The sequence below is a fragment of the Schistocerca nitens genome, chromosome 2 (assembly GCF_023898315.1).
Source record: "Schistocerca nitens isolate TAMUIC-IGC-003100 chromosome 2, iqSchNite1.1, whole genome shotgun sequence".
Taxonomy (NCBI): Eukaryota; Metazoa; Arthropoda; class Insecta; order Orthoptera; family Acrididae; genus Schistocerca; species Schistocerca nitens.
In genome coordinates this window covers 911,945,680-911,968,162 of record NC_064615.1, presented here as the reverse complement: position 1 = coordinate 911,968,162, position 22,483 = coordinate 911,945,680, and the positions used below count along the sequence as shown (strand labels likewise).

The window sequence follows — 22,483 nt, the reverse complement described above, 5'->3', positions numbered from 1 at the left end:
AACCCACCTTAACTCTGTCATTCACAAAAACCCCTGCGAGCAACACTTGTTCCAGTAATGTGCAGTGACCAGAGTTCCACTCGCCACTCCACGTGGCAGTTCACAACGCTGTAACTCTTCAGCACAGACAATGGAACAAAAGCAGCGAAAGACAGCAAAATTATCATTCCGTATCCCACCAGTCCACAACTCGCCAATCAGCACGAAATGTGTGTGTCCACTGGAGTTGCTTCTCTGCGCCTGTGCGATTACAACCTTTCCGGCGAGATAGAAGTAGGATAGTGCGGGACCAGTTGCTGTTACTGGTCGTCGTCCCGTTCTGGTTCCGGCTCTGGGAACACGTACTTGGTGACAGAGCGCCGCTCCGGAGAGGTCGGCATGTAGGCAGCGTCAGTAGGGTTGCCGTCGTCCGGGGACCAGGAGCCCAGGTCGAACGTGTACCGCACCTCGCCGTCCTCGCCCACGAGAGCGTAGCGCGTCAGCAGCACGGGCGGCCCCTTCTGCAGCGGGCGCTCGGTTTGCCGCTGCCGGCTGCGGACGCTGCCGTCTCCGGACGTCGGCACCGCGGAAGACGACGTGGGCGGCGACGTGTCCGCGGTTCCCGGCGGCTGCTTCTTCTGCTTGCGCGTGCTGGACGCCCGAGAGCTGCTGGACGTCGGCAGCGAAGTCAGCACCGCGCTGCTCAGGCGCTTCCGCAGCTTGCTGTTGCACAGCACGAAGAACACGAACAGCACCAGCCTGCACACAGCACAACCACTTTCGTGCATACAGCCATGTTTACTTACCTCCAACTCTCTGCAACTACAGGGTGAAAAGTATTTAAACCGACAAACTCTGCGTGGTTGTAGGGGACATAGTGAAAGGTCTCTGTTGGATTCCTTTCATGTTAATTTCTTAAATATGTTGTCATTTACGGCATAATTTCCTCTTCTAAATTTACTGTGGTGTTTCTGACTATCTGGGAGGAGACTGAGCAGTGAAACGTGTTACTTTTACACATAAACAAGAACGATCTGTCACACTACTACACTTTAAAACACAGTTTATATGTAATTCATGTCACACAGTCTCATACGGAACCTACATCCGCTTTCTTTTATATACTGTATATGATAAGATACTGTTATCCCCCTTCCATTCTGTGTGAGAGGATGAATGAGCAAATGTATTTCTAGTTGCATGCTTGAGGGTAGCAGACAAGCCTGTCTGCTAGAGAACAGTAGGACCAACGTCGGAACAGGTAGCTACGCTTTCTAAAAGCAGAGAGGTTTCTATTCTTAGTATGGTCCTGTCCGTCCCTTGTCATGTTGGTATAGGGACCTGCCTCTCTGGTCACTTCCGTTTGTATTTGTAAAGCACGCTCGGTAGGAGCCCAGCAGGTCAGTCTGTCTGTGGCGAGCGTCTGAAGTGGTAAGATCTCCGGCTAAGCGCGTCTCTGCTAAGTCCGTAGGACAATGGATTTCTTAAGTTCAGCCTAACTGAAAATTTAATCACCTTTATTTCAGGTTTAGCTCTAAAATATCTAATGTTATCTTAAATTGCAACGCAGTGTATTTCGAGTGTGAAGTTCAGAATATCTTCCAGTAGTTGCTTTGTCACTACTTTGTGAGTAAAGTGGAACCACGTGTTGACCAGTAACTCTAACTAAGATCATCAATCTTAAATGCGAATGTCCGTGAGATTGTAACGTCTCGTCTTGACAATATTTTTCAATATAGCAACTTTTCTTTATGTTCAACCCACGTGGGGTGTACTTTGTGTGACCAGTACCACGTGCTTATACAATTGTTTGACCCATCAAGTTAATAATAAGACGATAGTAACCAGTTCGAGGTTTTTCTTTAGTAAATTGCGTTTCGATGTAATTTATTTTTATCAAAATTATTGTGGAGTTACACTCTTTGTGTAAACCAAGTTGATCACGTGAAGCATGAGGTGTAAGCATCAAAGTAGCCCTCAGCTATTCTTTTCGGGAAGATTTCACAGAGAGTTAGTATGAATTTAGTATACCAGTGTGTGGTAATTTCATGACGGACAGCATTGCGCTACGAACGTAACTTCTTTGGGTGAAAATTGAATCGGTTGGTTGTGGTTAATTTCCTCTTGCATATGTTTCAACGTTCTTCGTGTGTTATTTTATGAATGCAGTGTTGTCTGCAGTCTCCCAATCTTGGCTCCATATTTGATGTGTTCCGTAAGATTACAATCTCACATTTTCACAATCCTAAATAAGGCACCAGTTTAGTTATGAATCAACTTTAATATGCTGAAATTTCAATGATCAATGTTAAAATAAATTTCCAAATATAAACTGATTCATTTCTTTTTATTTAAATTATCTTTTTTATATATATATATATCACCGGTTGTCGGATGACTATTAAAAGATTATAATTAATGTTAGTCTGGTTGGGAATTTGGTAAGCTAGACTGGATACCTGGTGAAACAGTTGCGCAGTAATGGCTCAAATGGCTCTGAGCACTATGGGACTCAACTGCTGAGGTCATTAGTCCCCTAGAACTTAGAACTAGTTAAACCTAACTAACCTAAGGACATCACAAACATCCATGCCCGAGGCAGGATTCGAACCTGCGACCGTAGCGGTCTTGCGGTTCCAGACTGCAGCGCCTTTAACCGCACGGCCACTTCGGCCGGCGTGCGCAGTAATGCAAGGTTAACTTCCCCAGACAGCTCACACCTTTTAACACACTTTTCTGGTCTTGAACATCAGCACCGCTTTCATAGCAAATTAAACCAACAATGTTACAATAGAAACAATGTCATTTTTTCCTACGAGGATTATTTAAACCGTTGGAGGCTGTATTACGCTCTTCAGTTGATAGAGGCCGTATTACGATCTTCAGTTGTAGGCAACTGCTGTCCACCAGTGTAGTAGTGCATTGTCTCTGTTTACTAATGAAGCGATACACCTAGAGTGAGTACACTGATATGGTTGGTGCCTACTACATAGCGCACCACAACGTACGAGGCCGGCCGGGCGGGCCGTGCGGTACTAGGCGCTACAGTCTGGAACCGCGCGACAGCTACGGTCGCAGGTTCGAATCCTGCCTCGGGCATGGATGTGTGTGATGTCCCTAGGTTGGTTAGGTTTAAGTAGTTCTAAGTTATACGGGACTGATGACCTCAGAAGTTAAGTCCCATAGTGGTCAGAGTCATTTGAACCATTTGAACAACGGACGAGTTGCACAGCGGGTTTATCAACAACAATATCCTAATCGCCGTATCCCGCATCATACGACCTTTTATGATGTGTACCAACGTCTGTGTGAGACCGGGTCATGTAGCAGATTACCCGGACAGGGATGCCGTCACACGGTAAGAACGCTGCAATTTGAGGAAGCTGTCTTGCAGCATGTGGAGCGGGATCCTTAAATCAGCACTCGTGAAATTGCACGTCGCATGGGGACGAATCACACGAATGTGAGAACAGTCCTTCGAGAGCAGTTGTTACGTCCATTTCACTTACAGCGTGTCCACAACCCAGAGCACAGTTTTCGCTGTGGTACCTGGAACAGTGTGAAATGCCTCCTCTGTGTTGTTTACCGATGAAGCAACGTTCGGGCGTGATGGAGTCTTCAACATGCACAATTCGCATGTTTGGAGTGCGGATAACCCACATGCCACAGTTACTAGCGCTCATCAAGTGCAGTTCTTCGTTAACGTGTGGGTCGGTCATGTTGGAGACTGTTTAATTGGGACGTATCTGCTACCTAGTTGTTGTCTCTTGGTCGTAAAAACATGGAAAAGTGTTTGTTGGTTTAATTAAATTGCTGCCAGAGAAATCTTCCTCTACCGGTTTAAATACTCCTCATAGGAAAAAATGACATTAGGGAAAAATATTTGTTTTGATTTCCCCTACAACCTCCCAGACTTTGTCGGTTTAAATACTTGTCACCCTATATACTGCAGAAGAACCGATGATATTACTGCAGGCAAAAATCTTTACAAGAAAAGGGTCAGTCTGACCACGTTTATCGTCTACTGGTTCATGCACCATGAGATCTGCTCGTATAAACTGGTGTCCAAAATTAAAGCAACAAAAGGAAATTTTGCAAGGTTGCGTTTATTTTGACACAAAACGATGCAAACAGATGACATTAAAGTAGAAACAATGTAAAGAATACAGAACGCAAACAACTGCAACACTTTTTACCAACTTAACTGATTTTCAGACACATTCCGACAACTGGTAAATGTGCTCAGTGAGGAGTGTGGCGACTCTGGCAGCAATACAGGTCTAAAAACGACGGGCATCCTATGAATGATGTCATCAGTCTCATGTTGAGGTAGTGTAAGTAGGCTGTTCAGGATTTTATATTGTAAGTAGGCTGTTTAGGTGTTTATATTGGTAACGCCACGCAGCGCTCTGTATGAAAATCACTGGCTGTGCTGTCTGCAGTCTGTGGCTGGTTGGCAGTGTTGTAATTTTCGCTATTGTAGTGATGGGCAGTTGGATGTGAACAGCGCGTAGCGTTACGCAGTTGGAGGTGAGCCGCCAGCAGAGGTGGATGTGGGAAGTGAGATGGCGGAGTTTTGAGAGCGGATGATCTGGACGTGTGTCCATCAGAGAGAGTAAATTTGTAAGACTGGATGTCATGAACTGATATATATATATATATATATATATATATATATATATATATATATATATATATATATATATATAAAGGTACGGCCAAACTTTCAGGAACATTCCTCACACACATAGAAAGAAAATATGTTATGTGGACATGTGTCCGGAAACGCTTTCTTTCCATGTTAGAGCTCATTTTATTACTTCTCTTCAAATCACATTAATCATGGAATGGAAACACACAGCAACAGAACGTACCAGCGTGACTTCAAACACTTTGTTACAGGAAATGTTCAAAATGTCTTCCGTCGCATGGAATCCCTGATGCGCTGATGCAGCCCTGGAGAATGGCGTATTGTATCACAGCCGTCCACAATACGAGCACGAAGAGTCTCTACCGGGGTTGCGTAGACAAGAGCTATCAAATGCCCCCATAAATGAAAGTCAAGAGGGTTGAGGTCAGGAGAGCGTGGAGGCCATGGAATTGGTTCGCCTCTACCAATCAATCGGTCACCGAATATGTTGTTGAGAAGCGTACGAACACTTCGACTGAAATGTGCAGGAGCTCCATCGCGCATGAACCACATGTTGTGTCGTACTTGTAAATGCACATGTTCTAGCAGCACAGGTAGAGTATCCCGTATGAAATCATGATAACGTGCTCCATTGAGCGTAGGTGGACGAAACTAAAATGAGCTCTAACATGGAAATTAAGCGTTTCCGGACACATGTCCACATAACATCTTTTCTTTATTTGTGTGTGAGGAATGTTCCCTGAAAGTTTGGCCGTACCTTTTTGTAACACCCTGTGTAACGACTATTGAACAATATTAAGGTAAATACATTGTTTGTCTTTCATTTGCTAACTATGCCTATAAGTACTTACTGACTTCAGTAGTTACAATCTTTTATTTAGCTGGCAGTATTGGCGCTCGCTGTATTGCAGTAGTTCGAATAACGAAGATTTTTGTGAGAAGTGATTCATGAAAGGTATGGGTTATTGTTAGGCAGGGCCATTCTTTTGTAGGGATTATTGAAAGTCAGATTGATTTGCGCTAAAAATATTGTGTGTCAGTTTAGTGATGATCAGAACAAGTAAAGAAAGAAATGTCTGAGTACGTTCAGTTTTGCTCAGGTGTTTAAAAATCAAATAACGTAAAGGGTTTACCAGCACAGTAATTCATAAATTTTTCTAAGGGGACTTTTCAGTAGCAACGTCCACTCTTCCTGGAGAGCTGCCCGCAAGTCTTCGAGAGTGGTGGGTGCTGACATGATGCAACCCGTCTCCCTAGTGCACCCAGTCATGCTCTGTGGGATTCACATCGGGAGAGCGTGCGGGCTACGCCATGCGTGCAATGTCTTCCGGTTCCAAGAAAACATCAGCCACACGTGCTCTATGAGGTAGGACATTATCGTTCATCAATGCGACGCTGGACCCACAGCAGCTCGCCATAACCGCAGACGACGTCCCAATATATCGTGAGGATACCTGCCAGCAGTTAAGCCTTGCCGACTCACCAGCACATTTTCATGAAGAAGAGTTAGAGTGGTAAACATAATCCCTGCACACACCATTAGGGATCCTCCTCGATCTCGTTCTTTTTCGATAATGTCTGGGTCCCGAAATCCTGTTCCATGTTCCCTCCAGATGCGAATCTGGAGCGAACCACTCTCCAGAATGAATCTGGACTCATCTGTGAAAACAACAATGGTTTACTCCTCGACTCTACAGGTAGCGTGTTGATGACTCCACTCTAGTCATACCCTTCTGTGAAGACGCATCAGACATAGACTACAACACGTCCAGTGGACGCTGAGAACTCACATGCCGGTTGCCGTGCAGCACTAAGGCGGTAACGTCGTGCCCTTACGGCCAAATAACGTTCCTCTAAACCACACGTGGTCTGCCCTGCCCTGGTCTTCGGGATACAGTTTCGGTCTCTATAAACCGTCGCCACACCAGAGAAACAACACAACGATTCACATCAATAAATCGGGCCAAATCAATTTGCGACTGTCCTACTTCCTTTCTTTCTGTGGCCCTCCACCACAGGGAGTCTGGTAAGTGTGCCATACTGCACCGTTTGTGACTGTGTGCACAGTGACTGTGGATGTGGGGGTGACGTGCGCAAAGGCTGTGCTGATTCCCAAATTCTGCCTCACTCAGTGCAATATGCAGACAGTTAAAATACGATGGCACACAGAACGATGTCAACAAATTTTACATACATATGACACACACAATTCCGTCCCTATGGTTACCAAGGGAGACGGAAGGCAAGTGGGCTTCAAAAATTTGATTTATAGATTTTAGCATATTTGGAATGCCTCGTCTTTCCTGCGTGAAGCAGTTTTTGTTTCATATAAATACTACAATTTTTTCGTGAGATATGATGGTTTTTCTGACGCACGGCCTTTGCCCGGATGATCCTGACACTTGGTGCAAGTACAGCAGACGTGCCAGCTATGACCACAAACATTCTTTACCTGCATCAGTAATGAATGACATTAAACCCATACTTAGAGACCTTTGTAAAGATAAAGATACCTTGTTCAAGAAATGTCTTCATCGGAAAACCCAAAATTTAATGAATGTGTGAATTCTGTCATTTGGAACCGGTTACCGAAAACTGTATTTGTTTAGCTTACAACCCTCAAATTTGGTGTTTATGATGCTATTTTATGCTTCAATGATAGTATAATTAGAAAACTGGATGTTTTGGAATTATTGGGCATAAAATCTAGTGTAAATACTGCAAAATCGTTGACGCAAATAGATAAAGAGAGAATCCGCAAATCAGATATTGAAAATTTAAAATGTACAAAAGAAGCCAGACAGAAAAGAAGAGGGACCAAGAGAAGAAAAGAAGGCCAATACGGTTCAGATGATGTTCAGTATGGTGCAGGAAAATATTAGTGGTAAGTAATTCTCATCAATAACTATACTAGAATTTCAATATTGAACTTTAAATGGATTTTTCTCAAAACTACATTTTTTTTGTTTCAGGTACCATTATTTGATAAACTAATGGGGTTAGAAACATGAAATTTGGTCAATTTGTACTGCAGATGCTAATAAGTTATTACAACTAAATTGAGAACCACCAAACAATCAGATACTGTTTTATAACATTTAATGTACAAAAAAAGTTAAATTTTACTAGTGAAAGAATAAAATTGTTTTTCTTCAAAACCATTAGAGGTATTATGTTAGTTTTACTTGTGAATTGAGGCATATATGTTATATATATGCAGTAAATTTTTCGTTGTTTCATCACTTATAGTTCTTTTGAAAACTGTACCTATTCAAAGGGTAAAATAGCATTGGCACAATAGGGATAAAAATTGCCTTCCGTCTCCCCTTGACGACTGTAATTTAAAGTGGAGCAGCCAGCCAGAAAGTTAAAGAATAAAATAAAATTTGACGGACCATGAGAAAGCAGACCCGTGCTAGACAGGATAAACGCGAGAGAAGTGGAGAGTGTGCGAGACAGAAATCTTAATGTGTGTTCAGACGTAAAGATTCTGAACAAAATATACGTTGGACAAATAGTGAAACAGACTGTTTAAAAATTCAGCTCATATACGGGGAAAAGCCTGTAAGGGTATAGGAGAGGACGTGTACTCAGAAATTATTGTTAAGGAAAAAATTCGTTACGTTGCGCCATTTCCGAGTTATTAAGGATAGAATTGAGCCCATCGGGTAATCGTGTGCGCAAATTCGGGCACACTGCCAGAGATGGTGACGCCAAGCGTGTTCTTCGTTAGTTTCCTCAAACCGGAACAAACGTAGCTTTTGGTCACCTAGCTTAAATTTATCGCTTCTGAAAGGTACATTTCGACTAGTAATGAGCGTTTCAAGAAATGGTGACTCATGGACCCACAGATGTCTGTGCATCACCGCATTTTAGCGCGTGCAAGTGCTTGAGTTTATGCGCGTCAACTCTAAATAAATCAGAAATGGCACAACGAACAGATTTTTTCTCTTAACAATCATTTATCAGCACAACCTCCGTTGCAACTTCCTTACAAGATTTTCAGACTGTTTCAGAAAAAAAAACATTAAGAAACAGAAGAGGAAATAGATGAAGGTGAGGCAGAAGTTATGCTAGAAAAACGAGGCGGAGCACTAAAAAGACCAAATCTGCAGCAAGATACCTGGAGTAGAATGTTTGATTTCATAGATATTAAGCTCTTAGGGAGAGCCAATCACGAAAAATCTATTCCACCTGGCAGGCAAGGTGTATGAGGGAAGCGAAATATCATCCAATTTAAAAAAAGAATTAAAGAAATTCATTTCCAAAGAAGGTAGGTGAGGACAGGTGCGAACGTTATCGAACTATCAGTTTAATAAATCGTGGTTGTAAGATACTAAATCGAATTATTTAGTGTAGAGTGGATAGAGTGGTAGAGTTTGATTTGAGGGAGGATCAGTACCGGGTCCGGGATACATGTGACGCAGTAGTGACCCTACGACTTATCTCAAAAGGTAGATTAAAAGAAAAAAGCAATATTTATACGATTTTTAAATGTAGAGCAAACTTTTGACAACGTCGGCAGAGATACACTCTTTGAGACTTTGACATTAGAGGGGATAATATAGGAGTGAAAAGTAATCTATACCTTATACAGTAACCAGACTACTGATATAAAAGTCGAAGGATATGAAAAGTAAGCAGTAGTTTCGAAAGAAGAGAGCCTGTACTGCAGCCTGTCACCATGTTATTTCATCTGTACAGTGGGCAAGCAGTAAGGAGAACCAAGCAGAAAACTGAAAAGGAATTAAAGCTCAGTTCGCCGACGACACTGTAATTCTGCCAGACCCGAAATTTGTAACAATACAATAAAATCATTTCTAAAAATCTTGTGGTTGGTTGCAGTAGTTCCTACAGTGTAGCAAAAAACTGTCCTTTTTTTCATCCGTCGTCAGTCTTCTGAATGGTTTCAAGCGTTCCGCTGCGAATCTTCCTTCGTGCCTTCTCCATCACGTATTAGCACTTGCACACAATCTCCTCATTTATTTGCTGGAGGAATTACAATCTCTGTGTTTCCCTACAGTTTTTGCACCCTACAGCTCCCTCTAGTACCCTGCAAGTTTTCCACGATGTCTTAATAAACAGAGGGGTCCAAAAAAATGTATCCATTGTTTAAAAGTCCATAACTGGCAAACAAATTGACGGAGTTGTCTCATTTTTGGTGAAAGTGTAGCTTAAAGTCCAACTTAAAGATATTGCTGTAGGTGTTCGAAATGGCCACCATTAACATCCACACACAAACGATGCCACAGAACTGCAGCACGAACTACTGACTGCAATGTGTTCAGTTGGATATTTGCACATGGATGTACGATGGATTCTTGAAGTTCATCCAATGTGCGTGGCTTTTGTCGATAAACGACGTCCTTTAGTGTCTGGGGAACGTGGTGGATACTCCACAAAACCTCTACGGCCTATCCATCTTCCACCGGCACAGTTACCGGTGAGGTGTACCTTCAGAAGCTTCAGACATCCATTTCACCTGCCATTCAAGACTTGTATGGAGACAGAAGAGTTTACTTTCAACAAGATGGTGCCCCAGCCCACTATCAAAGTCGTGTTAGGGCGTATGTCGAGGAAAATCTACCAGGGAGATGGATAGGCCATAGAAGTGCTAAGGAGTATCCACCACGTTCCCCGGACCTAACTCCTCTGGACTTTTACCTGCGGGGAACACTAAAGGACACTGTTTACCGACAAAAGCCACGCACATTGGATGAACTTCGAGACTCCATCGTACATTCATGTGCAAATATCCAACTGAACACGTTGCAGTCAGTAGTTCGTGCTGCAGTTCGGCGGCATAGTTTGTGTGTGGATGTTGATGGTGACCAATTCGAACATCTACAGTGATTCTTTAAGTTGGACTTTAAGCTACACTTCCACAAAAAATGAGACAACTCCGTCAATTAGTTTGCAAGTTATGGACTTTTAAACAGTGGATACATTTTTTTGGACCCTTCTGTATGTCTTGTCGCCCTGTACTTTTTTCTTGTCTGTTTTTTCCACAAATTACTTTCTTCCCCGATTGTAAAGAGAAACTCCTCATTTCTTATCTTATGACTCCACCTAATTTTCAACATCTTTCTATAGCACCACATCTCAGACGATTTGATTCTCTTCTTTTCCAATTTTCCAATAATGCATGATTCACTACCATACAGTGCTGTCCTCCAAGTGTTCATTTCCGGAATTTTCACAGAGGATAGTACAGCCATCAGCCAATCTTGTCACTGATTTCTTTTCACCTTGGGTTTTAATCCCTCGCGTGAAATTTTATTTCCGTTATAACTTCTGCGATGTACAGACTGAATAGTAAGGGAGGAAAGACTGCATTGTTGGATGGAAAAGTTACCATAAAATTAAGAAACCTATGTCGAGTACTGTAAAGGACAGTGTAAATGTGTGAATATTTGTATAATAACCAAACAGGATACATTAATGAGAAGTGTCGCCTACCATCATTGTCAGTACTACAGATCTTGCCCTCTGTAGATACAGAGACTAAGTTGGGCAAGTGGCATCCCGCAAAAAGCACAATCACAGGTTCCAATTGATAGTGTAGCGGCCTCCGCCGACGACCGACGAGCTGTCTTCTGCGCTGGGGACACAATTTTAGAAGAGGACAGGTTGGTGGAAAGAACGATCAGAGACTCTTATTCAATATCTACAAATCTCGCCAGTTTTCAGATCTGACTTCCAAAGGGGCACATAATTTATACGATACTAATTCACAAGACACTCTACTTCAATTTCGCTACAAGATGACTTTCTAACAGCAAGAAACACGCCATCGCTAACTGTATTTAGCCTATCCTTTCTGAATACCCTTAGGTCCTACGCAACAATTACGGCTGAACTTATCTCCGTCTTTAGCTCTAGCTTTCAGTGCCTATAATGTAAACTGGCAGTGGCAAGGAAAGCGTTTCTGAAGAAGAGGAATTTGTATAGATTTAAGTGTCAGGAAGTCGTTTCTGAAAGTATTTGTATGGAGTGTAGCCATGTATGGAAGTGAAACATGGACGATAAATAGTTTGGACAGGAAGAGAGTAGAAGCTTTTAAAATGTGGTGCTACAGAAGAATGCTGAAGATTAGATGGGTAGATCACGTAACTAATGAGGAGGTATTGAATAGAATTGGGGAGAAGAGGAATTGTGGCACAACTTGACTAGAATAAGGGATCGGTTGGTAGGACATGTTCTGAGGCATCAAGGGATCACCAATTTAGTATTGGAGGGCAGCGTGGAGGGTAAAAATAATAGAGGGAGACCAAGAGATGAATACACTAAGCATATTCAGAAGGCTGTAGGCTGCAGTAGGTACTGGGAGATGAAGCAGTTTACACAAGATAGAGTAGCATGGAGAGCTGCATCAAACCAGTCTCAGGACTGCAGACCACAACAACAACGATTTGAGTGACAGTGCCTTACCTGGCTCTTTATATATACTCACACAGTTTCTAGACGGATCACCACTCCCCTTTTTTACGGGTATATAGTAAGACACTTGGTTGCCTACGTAGAGCGATCCTGGTGAGGTAACGCCCATAGGTACGCAACACACCTAACGTATGGGCAACGCGGGTACGACGTTAACTACTAGGAAAACTACTGTGGTCCACACTTACTTATGGTAGTCTACTGTAGCCTACGGTAGTTTTACAACTTTACTCGTAGCTGGTACCCTTTCACCCTGAATTGTAGCAGCGCTCTTAAAGAACAATGGACAATAAAAACAGCTGAAAGGTCAATGAAGTATAGGAGAAAGTGGAGATGGCAGTTACCCCTGCGGCGTGGCGACGACGCAGAAGAGGTAGGCGAGTGCCGGCACCCTGGCCGGCGGCCCCAGCAGCCATGGCAGGCCCAGCAGGAAGAACAGCATGACCGCGGTAAGGGCGCGCCGCCGCAGCTGCGAGGGCCCGTGTCTGTAACAAGAGAGCAGCCGCGTCACGTCGCCACCCCAGCCAGCACGCTGACCATGCGCCGCTGCAGCAGCAGCACTGCTCCAGTACTCCTGTGAACACTCAATGTGTCTGGACAAACGGCGTGGTGATGATCGTTGAGACGCCCCTACATTTCTTGAAATACTACACTTGATTCAATTTGTGAGCAGTCGGATGTTCCGAAAGGAGGCAACTTATAAACGCCTAGCATATGAAGAAACCGTTTGCCTACTACTGCCCGTGGCTTTTCTATAAATAAATACCACGCGAAAATGGCAACTATTGATGAAAACAGTTCTCTGCAGCAAAGCATAATTACCAGATAGGTTATCAAAATATCAACAACAAAACACTCAACTACATCCTTTTCATTCACAAATCAAAATTTGATTATTACACAGAAGTCACGGCTTGTTCACATTCACGAATTTGATGATAAACACAGTAAGGTTGACCAATAAATTACACTACTGGTCATTAAAGTTGCTGCACTACGAAGATGACGCGCTACAGACGCGAAATTTTATTCGACAGGAAGGAGATGCTGTGATATGCAAACGTTTAGCTTTTCAGAGCATTCACACAACGTGCTGACATGAAGAAAGTTTCCAACCGATTTCTCATAAACGAACATCAGTTGACCGGCGTTGTCTGGTGAAACGTTGTTGTGATGCCTCGTGTAAGGAGGAGAAATGCGTAACATGAAGTTTCAGAATTTGATAAAGGTCGGATTGTAGCCTATCGCGATTGCGGTTTATCGTATCGCGACAATGCTGCTCGCGTTGGTCGAGATCCAATGACTGTTAGCAGAATATGGAATCGGTGGGTTCAGGACGGTAATACGGAACGCCGTGCTGGATCCCAACGCATCACTGGCAGTCGAGATGACAGGCATCTTATCCGCATGGTTGTAACGGATCGTGCAGCTACGTCTCGATTCCTGAGTCAACAGATGGGGACGTTTGCAAGACAACAACCATCTGCACGAACAGTTCGACGACGTTTGCAGCAGCATGGAATATCCGCTCGGAGACCATGGCCGCGGTTACCCTTGACGCTGCATCACAGACAGGAGCCCCTGCGATGGTGAACTACAGCATCTTGATGGTCGCATCCGTGTTTGGCGACATCGCGGTGAACGCACATTGGAAGCATGTATTCGTCATCACCATACTGGCGTATCACCCGGCGTGATGGTATGGGGTGCCATTGGTTACACGTCTCGGTCACGCTTTTTCTCATTGACGGCACTTTGAACAATGGACGTTACGTTTCAGATGTGTTACGACCCGTGGCTCTACACTTCATTCGATCCCTGCGAAACCCTACACTTCAGCAGGATAATGCACGACCGCATGTTGCAGGTCCTGTACGGGCCTTTCTGGATACAGAAAATGTTCGACTGTTGCCCTGGCCAGCACATTCTCCAGATCTCTCACCAATTGAAAACGTCTGGTCAATGGTGGCCGAGCAACTAGCCCGTCACAATACGCCACTCACTACTCTTGATGAACTGTGGTATAGCGTTGAAGCTGCATGGGCAGCTGTACCTGTGCACACCATCCAAGCTCTGTTTGACTCAATGCCCAGGCGTATCAAAGCCGTTATTACGACCAGAGGTGGTTGTTCTGGGTACTGATTTCTCAGGATCTATGCACCCAAATTGCGTGAAAATGTAATCTCATGTCAGTTCTAGTATAATATATTTTTCCAATGAATACTCGTTTATCATCTGCATTTCATCTTGGTGTAGCAATTTTAATGGCCAATAGTGTATTACTTTTGCCAGTGTCGACACTAACAGTACGTATTCAACACGGGTCGCTTAAGGCGATGGGACATCCCAATGCCCCATCCGCCAGAAATACCTGTATCAGCGAAAAATGTACTAGACGGTGAATCTCATTAGCTGGCGCATGCTAACCCAAAAAGTACAAGCAGAACCGGTTCTAGAAAATTTTTCCACACAAACGACTATCAATTGGCGTGGCCCCGTCCCACCCTCTCTCCTCTGCACCCTTGTACACTTCACCCGTTTTATTTTCCACTACTAACTTCTGGTGTGATGAATAGAGGCTAGTAACAACAGCAGCATAAAATGGTATAACGGGAGCAGGATTCGTTATGAACAGGAAAATAAACTAAAGAGTGAATTACTGTGAACAGCTCACTTACAGGGTTCTCCTCATCGAAATCGACAGTAAACAACGCCGACAGCGATAGTTCGGTGAACATGCCGATGTCACAAGTAGAAAATGAAGAAATAGAAAAAAGTATATGAGGATATTGAACAGATAATTCAGTACGTAAAGGGAGATGGAAATCCATTAGTAATGGGGACTGGAATGCAGTTGTAGGGGTAGGAGTAGAAGAAAGGACCTCGGGAGAATGTGGGCTTGGTACTAGGAATGAGATAGGAGAAACATAAATTCCAGCGAGTAATAGAGAATACTCCGTTCAAGACTCACTGGAGGAGGAGGTGTATTGGCAAAAGCCTGGAGATACAGGAAGATATCATTTAGATTACATCGTGATCAGGTAGACATTCCTAAGTCAGATATTGGGCTGTAAGGCGTACCCAATACTGATTTCTCAGGATCTATGCACCCAAATTGCGTGAAAATGTAATCTCATGTCAGATCACAATGTAGAAGTGATGAAGAGTAGGCTGAAGTTTAAGAGACTTGTCAGGCAGAATCAGTTCGAAAAGAAGGGGGTTACGGATATACTAAGAAATGAATAAATGCGCCTAGGTTCTCTGTGGTTATAGATACCGAGATGGATAATAGTTCGGTAGTTAGTTCAGTGGAAGAGGAATGGACATGTCAAAAAACTACAATCACAGCTATTGGAAAGAAAAATAGGTACAAAGGAGTTAACTGCAAAGAAATTATGGGTAACAGAAGAAATACTTCAGCTGCTGTATGAAAGAAGTAAGTACAAAAATACTTGGCGAACGAACTGCTTGTTTTTGTGTGATATTTGCCCTCTTTATTTTTGTTTTTGTTTTGTAATTCAGTTTCTCTACAATGTTTGTGTCATATCCATTTTTTTCCACTTCCATTTCTATAGCTATTAATTTGATTATCTAGGACACATACCAGACAAAAACAAATAGTTCATCACTAACACACATGCACACATGATCATTAAATACCCACGAAAACAAGCAGATGATGCACTCTCACTTACAGCAACAAAGTAGCTCAAAGGGTAGGCAACGTGCACAAGAAACAGAGACTAAAAATAGCCTACAGAACAGCTAACACAGAGGGCAATCAATACAAATACAGACAAAAACAACACATCTGGTACTTAACTACTGACGTGCCAGAAATGCAAATCAATTTATACTGAATAAACAAGTAGAACTTTAATATCATTCACACAGAAGAGCCTTAGAAAGTAACAGCTGTCATTCTACATTTGCTGAATATCCATGAACACTGGCTTTAAAACTCTCGGGCATAACAACAGGCACCCCTAAAAACTAATAACTGAAGAAAGCTATAAAATACAAAAAGTCACAATCGAAGGAACCAAATAATAAACGAATACATAGTTTTCTGCAACGGAAATCTGTTCTCTGGCCTCAAAAAACTTTTAGCAACACCAACCTATTCACATAGAATTAATTAATGCTGGGCCTTACTTCGATATTCCCAGTCCTAAAAGTTCTAGACCAGTAACTTTTATAGTTTAAGGACTATATGGCTTCTGACGACAGGAGGTGAAAGGAAAACTATAATGCAAAATATAGAAAAACAGGAAAAGTACTGCATATGGAAACACCGTACGTACACAAATCATTATCTGTATGTTCAGATTTGTAAATGCATTCTTAGAAACTCGAATTTACATGTATACGAGTAGTGAAGGTCTTTTTCCTGTTGTCTAATAGAAAGAAAATAAAGGTCCATTGATGACGCTGAAACAGAACCCATTTTATCACAAGCAGACAAATTAAATTTATTCGGAGACCTTGTTGAAATTACAACACACAGTCTGAAAAATTATCCTTCTTTCGTCAAGATTACACTTCTTCAGAACTTGTTACAGATAAGCCAGTGAAACAAATGACTCGATCAAGCGCTCGCAAATCACCACATTAGATTCGGAATTACATAAACAATTTACTTTCAGAAATGGCACAAATATGCATAACATTTCATTTGAAAGACTCCATAGTCATTTACTAAACACATGGCAGTAATGCAACTGCAATAACAACGTACACCAACGAAAAAAGAAAAAAAACTCCAGTACTTGACTTGGTACCTCTATCCGTCTTCTTAAACTACGTTCAAAATAATTCTGTATTACAAAGAGACTGAAGACCCTGTGGACTCAGATAAAGCACCACCAAGGTAATCGATTGTAATCATTAATTTTTATACATATGCTAATAAACATTATTGAAATTATTCATCCGAGAGGAAATTCCTAATGTCGAAACATAAAATAATAGATTAATTCTCCTCTTTGTCAGAAGCGTCGCAAGACTCATGTTACCTAACTGAACTCCGATACCTTCCACTCGACTCTGGTCACAGAATGTTATTTAGGTACAGCAGTGGCACACTGACAATGTGCTCACCGTACGTCATTTTTGACCAAACTGCCTGTCAGTGTGCGTGCGAGAGGTGAAATCACTTTCCGAGAACTGGGATCTATTTCTGTTTACAACGTCAATTTGACACAAATGACTAAACAAAATTATGAGAAGGCACACGAATTAATTAAAGGGTGTGCTTTTGAGTTTATTTAAATATCAAGCTAGTTACGTAACGAGTAATTTATCACTGGAAGATTTCCAGAGTACCTGAAATACGAGTATGTTGTAGTTAAACCTCTATGTAAGAAAGGCGATAAAAAATACCACCAACGTTCTGTGAAATTGTGTGATAATGCCATTGGGCAGAGAAAGACAAGAAAACGGTTGCTCCTTTTAAGGTGAATCGATTTGACATTGGTGATTCTCCACGTTCATGAACACCTTCGGGGTTTGATGAAGATCGTTTAAACGCATTAATCCACAATGATCCACGTAAATGTGCCCGAGAACTGCAAATGTGGTGAACTGTGATCATTCCGCCATCGCGCGACATTTGCATGTGTATGGGCTCCTCATGTCCTAAGCCAAAATCGCAAAACTCTCCCAGTGGTCTTATGTGCATCTCTGCTCGCTCTGGAACAACACCGATCATTCCTGTCCTGTACCGTTGCTGGTGACAATAAATGGTAACTTTAAGCTAACGTACGGACAAGAAAGGAATGGTTGAGCCCAAACAAAGCAGCAACTTCCCGTACAAAGAGCTGCGCGCAGATAATGTTATCCACCTGGTGGAACAGTGAAGGTGTGGTCTCCTACCAAAATTGCTTCCCCGAGATGTACGTACGTACGATGATTTTATTCCTTACTTAAAACATAGATACCTTACTATCTGCCGGCCGGAGTGGCCGTGCGGTTCTAGGCGCTACAGTCTGGAGCCGAGCGACCGCTACGGTCGCAGGTTCGAATCCTGCCTGGGGCATGGATGTGTGTGATGTCCTTATGTTAGTTAGGTTTAATTAGTTCTAAGTTCTAGGCGACTGATGACCTCAGAAGTTAAGTCGCATAATGCTCAGAGCCATTTAAAACCAAGCCTTACTATCTGTAATAGGCGGAAGAACATAATCAGAAGTTAGCACAAGTTATCGGAATTTTGAATCAACTATTACTGAGTAGCTTGAAGATGAAGCTCTCTTTGATCAAGAAGATAGTAGAGATTCAGAGACTGATAGCAGTCAGGAAAACGAGCAGACCCCTTACATCGTCCCAAGTGAAACAAGTAGTGAATAATCGAGTAATCCACTGCCAACAATCAGTAGAATACAAATACACAGTATCGTGAATATTCCACTTGATGCAGTAAGATAGAGAGAAACCAAAAAGGAAAATCCATTCGAAATGAATCGTTTCACGTCCAGGGATGTTTTATATGCATCATTTTCACTGGAAAGACAATTTGACGGTTATACGTTGTACGACACTGCTAAGTCTCTGCAGCAAAGCACCACTCTAGGTGAAAGACTTAATAACAAGTAAGGAAAGGTTTTATTCTATAATGAATGTAAATCAGGAATTGATTCTCTTATACCATAAGGCACGTACATACGCTTGAAAGGGACAGTCAAGAAGATCGAACATTTGTCTTATGGAAAAATGTATTGGATGTAACAGCAATAAATATCTTTTGGTTAATTTCACAGTAACATATGAACTACACAGAAGCAAGAGTTAATGAAAGCAAAACATTTCTCACATGGAGAACGCTTTGGAATTTCTCGCGAACAGACGAAGTTTGCGGAAACTAGAAGATCATCGAAAAGAAGATGCTTCATTGGCCCATGTCGATGAGACCGAAAAGTGATCAATCATTCTGCAAATGCACAAATAATATATGCAAAGAACACGGGGGAGTTATTTGTACAGAGTATTACTTTTAATGAGCAAATATTCTGGTGTGGCTCAGTGAAATTGACAGTTTTTTATTCTATTCTCGAAAATTATATAGTAATTTTTAATATTGTGTTTCGTATTAGACTAAAATCAAGGTCACAATATCAAAATAAACACTTTCTTATTTATTATGTGCTACCAACCCCTTCAAAATTTGATCATATTTGCTTTAATACCAGTATTTAGTACTCGTTTTAAGGTAATGCAGGCACTCATGACTCCAAGGGTTAAACAATACCTATTTCCGATCCAGATATTACCGGAGACAAGGAATATAAAAACAAAATAATTGGTATACTTCGCTTAGTTTCATTCCATAATATCGTAATTTTTGGGATAATTCTTAGAGCAGTCCGAGTCTAAAAGCGTGGAATATAAAATACCAGCTGTGTATACACAAGAACGTCATGTAGAGGCCTGTTGAAGAAACTGGGGTTACTAACTGCTGCTTCCCAGTGTGTTTATGCCCTAGTGAAATTTCTCGTAAATAATACAGAGCCTCCCAGAAATGGTGAGACGAACTGCGGGAGGTTGCAGAGGGTATCTTGGGGAACAAATCGAAAACAGGAACACGTGACTGGAAACACCACACAACGACGCTACAGGGCGTTTGAGTTATAGGCACCAGAACCTGCTACGAGACCACACTTTCGGCAGCAAATGTGATTTTGTACGCTGCTGGATCGTAGGCGGAACGTCTTGCAGTGCTGTTTGTTAATCAGTGATCTACCGTATTGCAGGGATGTGGACTGTTATATTTCATTCACTGTTCCAAACATTCGCAAACATTTTCTATCGGAGCGAACTAAGTAATTTAACACGCCTGTCAAGGTGCAATTCTGTATCCTAATGTTCGTCAAAGCAAGAACGAAATTATGCAGCTCTGTGAAAATGGCTGTTGTCGCCTTGGAAGATCCCATTTTCAGTACACTCGTCATAAGAGAGGGAAGGATATATTCGTAAATTGTTATTTCTCACTGTCATAAATAACTACCAAAAATATTTGTTACCGAAAAATAACGATTATCGGAATAACTTACACCGAAAAGTAATACATTAGCACATCTCTGCTCATCATGAAGATGTAGGAAAAAGGTAACAATTGGTCACTGACAATCTTGACGTAAACATCCTGATTCATTGAAGAATTTTCTGAGGATATCAGCTGAGTCGTGATGTTGTTTCTTTGCAATGTTTCGACGCGTTTACTACCCGGAACCTTCAGTTCACCTGAAGATAACGAGTAAGACACTCATCGAAACGTTATGAAAACATGACGTCACGACTCGGCTGATAAACCGAGAAGATTTCATCAATGAAATACACTGCGAAAATCTGCATTTCGATATCCTGGTTGATGTTTACGGTAATTTGAATGATTATGCCAAAGTCATGGTATGGGATACACCCCTAAAAGCAAAAATAATCACTTCTGGTCTGAAGCATGTGCTCCGCACACTGTGGGATAACCGTCTTATTGGGCTGTAGGTTCACTCGATGCCTTGCATCGTTTGAAAAGAGAAAAAAATCGTCAGACCACACTACATGTATACAGCCAATTTTCTGCGTTACGTGGTCCAAACGTGCAGTTCCATGTGCTACCATGATCAATAGCCCTTACAAAGTATCGATGTCCATATTTCCACTGAATACAGTGGCCTTCGAATGTATTGCGAATACATAGAAAGAAGGATCCTTTATCGTATGATTTTATGATAGTGAAACAAACACTGGTAGCAGTTACTTCTGTAAAATATCTGGGAGTATGCGTACGGAACGATTTGAAGTGGAATGATTATATAAAATTAACTGTTCGTAAGGCGGATGCAAGGTTGAGATTCATTGGGAGAGTCCTTAGAAAGTGTAGTCCATCAAAAAAGGAGGTGGCTTACAAAACACTCGTTCGGCCTATACTTGAGTATTGCTCATCAGTGTGGGATCCATACCAGGTCGGATTGACGGAGGAGATAGAGAAGATCCAAAGAAGAGCGGCGCGTTCTGTCACAGGGTTATTTGGTAAGCGTGATAGCGTTCCGGAGATGTTTAGCAAACTCAAGTGGCAGACTCTGCAAGAGAGGCGCTCTGCATCGCGGTGTAGCTTGCGGTCCAGGTATCGAGAGGGTGCGTTTCTGGATGAGGTATCGAATATATTGCTTCTCCCTACCTATACCTCCCGAGGAGATCACGAATGTAAAATTAGAGAGATTCGAGCGCGTACGGAGGCTTTCCGGCAGTCGTTCTTCCCGCGAACCATACACGACTGGAACAGGAAAGGGAGGTAATGACAGTGGCACGTAAAGTGCCCTCCGCCACACACCGTTGGGTGGCTTGCGGATTATAAATGTAGATGTAGAATATTCACTCGGAAAATGGCGGAGGCTGGACTTGCATTCACGAACAGCAGCAGTTTCTGCCGAGTCTGAAATCAGTTCTCATTGACAACTCTCGCTGCTCGTCTTCTGTCTGCTAGAATGGGACCTTTATACATCCACTGTTCTTATTGCCTGTAACGTGACTGTGAGTAGTATACCATTCCATGTAATCAGGCTGACGAGTGCGCATCGGTACACGAAGAAATCGGACAATTTGACTTATGGTTTGGTCATGGGGACTTCCTCACATAATAGCTCGTCTTTATCGTTCTCATCGTCTCCCCGTTGAGCCGTCTTACTCCAGTGCCATGTGCATTTCACACCATTGCCACGTCCTACGCCAATAGAACCAGCTGTACGGTGCTACGAAATAACCAGTGTGCTCGTTTAATATGGTGATTAATATTTGATCTGGTGAGATTACAATAACTGTGAGTTCGTATCTTTGACAAGTGCGGAATACCTGGTAACTACAACGCCGCTCCCACAGCTGCAAGCCGGGAAGAGCACTGTGAATAGCAGGTAGAGGAAGATGGCGGCGTTGACTACGACGCAGGCAGCGGTTGGCAGCAGGACAGAGGCGTAGAAGGCGGCTCCTTGGGGGTAGCACAGGAAGTCTGAAGCGCTGTCCTGACGTAGCGGGTAGCCCGCCGTGGGTCCCGAGGCTGCCAACAGCACCCCCACCGGCAACAGCGGCGACAACCACGAACACGCCGAACACACCAGCACGACGTGCGGGACTCGTGCCTACACACACGACACAACATACGTCAATGCGTTGTTGTGATTATATAACACGGGTAATCATTTACTTTTCAATACCGCCTCGAAAAAACAATGTTACGCAATTAATTTATTGTTTACTTGTCTACAGACCTGATATAAACTGAAATTCCTGTTCCACAGTACCTTACAAATGGCTAGAGGAGCCAAAACAAAACGTTGTAGCAAATTGATAAACTGGAGTGTTGTAGGGTAATTTGTTTTAAGGGGGGTAGGACGTCAAACAGGCCGACTTGGAGCAGGAGAGGCACCA

General features: G+C 42.6%; 1 protein-coding gene across 1 annotated transcript; it reads right to left on the bottom strand.

Annotated features, from left to right (window-relative positions):
• Nucleotides 1-268: 268 nt before the first annotated feature.
• On the bottom strand, nucleotides 269-21,918 carry LOC126237225 (uncharacterized). Its single transcript, XM_049947113.1, has 3 exons — nucleotides 21,911-21,918; nucleotides 12,415-12,555; nucleotides 269-738 (listed from the first exon to the last, which is right to left on the bottom strand). The coding sequence occupies exons 2-3, from the start codon at nucleotides 12,510-12,512 to the stop codon at nucleotides 300-302; spliced, it is 537 nt and encodes a 178-aa protein (XP_049803070.1). The 5' UTR covers nucleotides 12,513-12,555; nucleotides 21,911-21,918; the 3' UTR covers nucleotides 269-299.
• Nucleotides 21,919-22,483: the final 565 nt, after the last annotated feature.